This window comes from Asterias rubens, chromosome 10 (assembly GCF_902459465.1).
Source record: "Asterias rubens chromosome 10, eAstRub1.3, whole genome shotgun sequence".
Lineage (NCBI taxonomy): Eukaryota > Metazoa > Echinodermata > Asteroidea > Forcipulatida > Asteriidae > Asterias > Asterias rubens.
Window position 1 is genome coordinate 5392335 of NC_047071.1, and position 6513 is coordinate 5398847.

The following is a 6513-nucleotide window of genomic DNA, read 5'->3' on the forward strand; positions in this document are numbered from 1 at the left end:
CTACTTTGTTTGGGTAAATTTGTCTGTAGACTTTTAAACCAAACAATTTATTAACAATACTGGAAGTGTTGGGGCTGAGCGGTATGTAAGAGCACCGAATTCAAACTATAGTGTTTATGATAAGCAGAGGGTGGGTTCAAATCCCCAGCCATGACAAGACACTGGACGCTATTGGTAATTGTCAAAGACTAGTCTGCTCACTTGCTGTATCTCAACATATGCATAAAATAACAAACCTCTGAAAATTTGAGCTCAATTGGTCATCGAAGTTGAGATAAAAATGAGAAAAAGAAGAAAAAAAACACTGTCACACGAAATTGTGTGCTTTCAGATGCTTGATTTCAAGACCTCAAATTCCTAATGTTAGTTCTCAAAATTAAATTTGCGGAAAATTAATTCTTTCTCAAAAACTATGTCACTTCAGAGGGAGCCGTTTCTCACAATGTTTTATACTATCAACCTCTCCCCATTACTCATTACCAAGAAAGGTTTTACACTAATAATTATGTTGAGAAATTACCAATAGTGTCCACTGCCTTTAAGCAAGACACTTAACCATTGCTTCATCATTTGACGGCCAATTGGTCCTGTGTTTTGTGTAATGCACGAAAAAGAACCAAGTGCGCTTATCAAAAAGAGAAGGTGTTTGCCCTCGTGTTCCTGCCTGAGTTGGCAGCAGCACCACAGGACACTGTAAAACATCACATGGTGCTATGTTTAAGGAGTAGATCTCATTGTTCAAACACAGTTCGCACATACCTTGAAGAAAATACTGTATGATTAAGTGCTTTGAGTTGCCTTTGGATGTATATACTATTCTTACAGTTTCCACCATAAGTAAAAGTAACATACTCCTTACACTCATAAAACATTTCAATTATTAATGACACAATGTAAGACTTACTTACTTTAGCAAGGACTGTTTGAGGTGCTGCTTTCGCAGAGATTTGTCTGTAACTTTATGCCTCCTCTGCAAATGCTGGCTCATATACACTGTCCACACCCTGCAGAGGGGACATTTGCGCGTTTTTCTTGGCTGAACATAAAAGAAAAAAAACACAATAAAAAGACAAATGAATGAACAGACGCTAATCTATTTTTCTCAGAAAAAGAGCATGAAAAAGCTTGAGATCTCATCATTGCTAGAATTCGTAGTATCTTCAAATTGAGTTTTAACTCCTTTTTTAAGAAATGAGCATAACAAATCACAGAAAAAAGGTTTGTCTCAGTGAGACTTTATTATTTAAAGGCAGTGGACACTATCGGTAATTACTCAAAATAATTATTGGCATAAAACCTCATTTGGTAACGAGTATTGGGGAGAGGTTGATAATTTTGAGAAAGAAGTTATTTTCCACGAATTTGATTTCGAGACCTCAAGTTCAGAACTTGAGGTCTCGAAATCAAGCATCTGAAAGCAAACAACTTTGTGTCATATGGGTGTTTTTTACTTTCATTATTATCTCGCAACTTTGACGACCAATTGAGCTCAAATTTTCACAGGTTTGTTATTTAATACATATGTTGAGTCACACCAAGTGAGAAGACTGGTCTTTGACATTTACCAATAGTGTCCACTGTCTTCAAGCATTTTAAGCATGCATTTACGCATACCAGTTATTATCGTGACATGGTTTTATTCATCTTTCAGTTAATAATGTTTTTATATGTATTATCTTGTACATTTACGGTGGATTTAACCATTTGTACCATTTTGTCAAGTAATCGTTATTATTTTCATATTATTGTATGTTTGTATATTCTCTAAATATTTTTATATGGAGTTGGTCTACTGTTGTAATTGCCTGTAAGGGATGATTAATTCTTTTTTAATTGAATTGAATTGAATAAGTAAATCACCTCAGCAAGTAATATTTTAATTATCATTATCTTCAACCCATTTACGATGGGTTGTGTGTCATCAACCAAATCCTTCAAGAGAGGCTCCAATCTTAGTTCCAGTTTGGGTACCAATTAATGTTTAACTAGCTAGAGTTCTCATCAAATGAAAAGACAAATTTTAGACCAAGGAGAAGTCTTTAATGTACAGTAAAAAGGAAGGCGAGGTGATTCACTAATTTTCCAGGCTGCTGAGTTTCACTTATGTCACCACCAAATAAAATACAAAATAAATAAAAATTCAAAATGATTATGTAATATTTACACTTTTTTGGATCCATCATCATCTTCTTCATCTCTATCCTCACGTCGATCCTCGTTGTCTCCATCATCTTCAAAGTCCTCGTCGTCTGCATCATCCTCGTCGTCTGCATCATCTTCATCGTCCTCGCCTGCATCATCTTCATAGTCCTCGTCTGCATCATCTTCATCGTCCTCGTCTGCATCATCTTCATAGTCCTTGTCGGCATCATCTTCATAGTCCTCGTCTGCATCATCTTCATAGTCCTCGTCACGATGATCTTGGTCGTCTGCATCATCTTCAAAGTCCTTGTCACGTCGATCCCTGTCGTCTCCATCATCTTCAAAGTCCTCGTCGTCTGCATCATCTTCATCGTCCTTGTCTGCATCATCTTCATAGTCCTTGTCACGTCGATCCCTGATGTCTGCATCATATTCATAGTCCTCGTCACGTCGATCCCTGTCGTCTGCATCATCTTCATAGTCCTCGTCACGTTGATCTTTGTCGTCCACATCATCATCAACATCTTCCTCTTCCTTATCTACATGATCGTCATCCCCATCTTTCCTGGCACTGGAGAACAAAGGAGAAACTATAGGGTAAACTGTGGTAAAAACGCCCACCTGACATGTTTCTACCTTAACTAAAAAATTACAAGATGAATTATTGAATGGGATTTATTTCTATTGAGTAGCCCTTGTATAAAAACTAATAATACAAAGGCTATCTCCAATTCCAAAGGAGTCTCTTACCGAAAAAAGTTTGAAAATCGATTTTGTCCCACTTCGGGTAGATCCGGAAGTGGAGGTCAACTTGAGGTCACGTGTTTTCAAAATTAGTCTATAACTACAGTCTAAAAATCGAGTACTTCTTAAGATATGGTCCCACTTCCGGGTGAAAAATCTTGACGGTAGGTCGGAACAGCTAATAAAAATCTAGACGAAAACAAAACCTGTTTGACGGTAGGTCGGAACATCTTATAATAAAGACACTAACAAATCTGGAAGAAAATAACACCTATTCTGATAGTAGGCCAGAACAGTTAAAAAATACTTATTTCGGTTACAGTATTTCCATCTTGGTTTTTTCCAGTCTCCCTTTTAATAATTTTTTGTTTTTCCAAACTTGATATTTTTTAGCAGGTTTGGGGTTTTAATGTGTGATGTGTGTTTGGGCTGCTCAAATAAAACAGACTGCTATTTCAACTGATCAATACAATGATAACCCATATGAGCTTTATCATCAAGAAATATTACACACTGATTTATTAGCGAATCACAAAAACGATTATGACAGGAGGGCAACTAATGAAGCATTCAGAACAAACAAATATTAGATGATATTGGTAGTAAACTAATCTGTTGACCAAAAATAAGGTGAAGAAGATCATTCTAAATCTAAATTACCTTTTCTCCTGCTCGTTGTGATCAGTTGCCTCATCAGCAATAGGGGAGCTTAAACAAAATAATGAAAATGCATGTAAGAATTGCTTCCTTAGTAACTTAATATTGGTTTTTAAAGACTCTTGAGGTTGAGCTTTAAAAGGTCTGGATACTTATTGTAGCACAATACACATTGGCCACAGATTTACCTAAACCTTTTTCGGTTTGCAGATAATTATTATAGAAGCTTCCAATAAAGTATTACTTGCTGTGGTGCTGTAGTTTTTTAGAATTAAAAATTAATATCTGTGAAAAAATAAATCAAACATTACCAGAACTGGTATTGAATAGCAACACAATACCTTTTTGCATGCCGCTTATTTATTGTTCATCTAGCTTAGACAACAATTATTTTTTGACACTATATTTGGGAAACAATTAATTAGATTGTTAAGGCCTCCCATTTCACTTGAAACGAATTATAACCAGAAAGGCTTGATTTTTTGCATTACACAGAAATGAACCACAGAAATGGCCAAATAACAGTGCACCTTCTCGGTGGAATATACAGCTAGATAGTGCGAAGGTTCGCTGGTCCGAAGATTCGTTAGTCCGAAGGTTCCATAGTCCAAATTGAGCATAAGGTTCGATTGTCGGTTCAGACTATCAGACCTTAATTGTCAATTCGGACTATGGAACCTTCTGACATCGAGCCTTTTGGGACTACTGAACCTTCGGACTAACAGACCTTCGGACGTCTATCGGGTGGACACCTTCTTAGTGAACATTGACCTTGACAACAGTGTCCCACAACTGTTATCTTCCACAAATTGTATATCCGGATCAAAATTATTTGTGGATACTTAATTGAAATTTGTATTTTGCCCATTTTTGGTTGCCACAGCAATGAATTATTTTTTTGTATGCGCGCTGCAAACCTGTGTACATTAGGCCAACTTCAACTGATCTCAATGTGTGGTATACAACATGTAATCTGACAATTGAAACATTTTTACTGTAAAATAATGATTTAATCTGATCTTACCACACAAATAACAGATTAAATAATAATTTTATAATAAAATGCTACAAATCGAAATAAATAGAAATACAAAAGTAAATACAACCTGTAGGCTACATGAAGTACAGGCCTATATTTGGAATGCAATTGCTATGGCAATTGAAAATTTGAAAACGGCCCACATTTCAAGTCATTGATGTTTAATATTTTGTGCCTGGAGCAAAATTTGATGGGGCCCTGCAAAAATTGTATAAAATGATTTTGGTTATTATATATACAACTCTTCGACAGTTCTACCAAAACAAGTAACGATAGTGAAAGACTTAAAATGATAGTACAAAGCTTCCCTTGGTACCATTGTTATTTTTTTTTATGAGTTATAATAAAGAATGTCACAACATTATGTATTTGGTAGACTATATGAATCAATGTTCAATTTGAACTTACTCTTCTTCACCAGTCAATATCTTGCCTCCAGCAGCCAACTCTTCAAGTATATTCATTGCCTAAAGTGTCACTTGAAATTGTGTGGTTTTCTTTTTACCATACTATTAACTTGGTCGGCCATTTATGGGAGTCAAATTTCCATGGAAATGTAAACCTTCATGCCAACATTTTTAAATTGCACAAATGGGACAAATGAGAAATCATTTTGTAGCTTTGTATGATTTTGAACAAAATATAATTGTTACTATAATGTTTAGCGGCTTAGGTGATATTTTGAAGTGAAAAACAATGACATCGGCACAGAAATAATGTTTGCAAAATTTATCCAATAAATGTGCTTGTTTTGGTTTTGTACCTGGTCACGGTCAGAGTTTGCAACAACACAATGTTGGGAAGGGGGGAAAATTCATTAATGGTTTTCAATATTTTACTTTTCTGATGTATGTACATTTATTAAATGGCAGAAAATGTTCAAATTTACATTACAAAAGACTATTGGTACAATACCCTCTTTATATACATGGAATTATTATTTTAAAAAATCTTCTGAATTTTACACAAAATATCATTAAAATTTAATTACTTCCAAAATTCAATAGGTGACCTTTGACTTTGGCACCGTTCACCCACCAACTTTAAACTTTCACAATTTTTAAATACATCAGTCAAATCTATATGTATCTGGACCAAATTGTGGTTAAGGGGACTCTTTTAAGGTAAGGCAACATTTTGAAGTTGAGGTTATTTTCGGTTGCCACATATGCATTTATGCATACAACTTGGATTAAAACTGTTTCTTAATACACACCAATTGAATTAATTTACACTTAAAATAAAGTCCAATAATATGGTTATAAGGCCAAGTAAAATAAATAACATGTTGCTCTTCCGGACTTTTTCAAAAAGTTTGTGAGGGAGGTCCTTGTTATTTTTTATTTTCAAATTTTTTGTTGTTATTTTTTTCAAGATGGCCACCATGTCTAAGATGGCCGCAATATCGTATTTGAAGATGGTTTTATGGTTTTATGAGTATGTTCTGTATGTCGTGAAATTCTGTGTGTGTTTCTGTGTCTATTTTGATTAAATGTTTTAAAATACCAAGTTTCTCATTAAAGCCATTATACACTCGGTAAACAGTATGGTCCAAATCCCACACTTTGTGTATCACAACTTATATATAAAATAACAGACTTGTGAAAATTTAGGTTCAAGTCGGAAGAAAATAACGGGAAAACCCTTTTTTTTTTCTCGCGCGTTTCGCCGTGTCATGACATGTGTTTAAAATAAATTCGCAATTCTCGCTAACAAGAATTTATATTGTAGGCCTACATGTAAGAAAGATGATGATATCGCTCAATAAAAATGAAGGGTACAATTGAAATAGCTATCAATAACATGAAAATGTGCCTAAATTTTTTTACATTTTTTATAAACAAAAACAACCAAAAATCGGTGCGGCTACCGTAAATCGAGGTGGGTGGGGACAAGCAACATGTTATTTATTTTTCTTGGCCTATAAAAAT

The 6513-nt window shown here is 34.8% G+C and overlaps 1 protein-coding gene across 1 annotated transcript in view; it reads right to left on the bottom strand.

Moving 5' to 3' along the window:
• LOC117295570 (aspartic and glutamic acid-rich protein-like) overlaps positions 1 to 5046 on the bottom strand; it is an 8044-nt gene extending 2998 nt beyond the window's left edge. Inside the window, 2 exon segments of the mRNA XM_033778267.1 lie at positions 2208 to 2713; positions 4991 to 5046. Of these exon segments, the coding sequence (XP_033634158.1) occupies positions 2208 to 2713; positions 4991 to 5046 (562 nt within the window).
• Positions 5047 to 6513: the final 1467 nt, after the last annotated feature.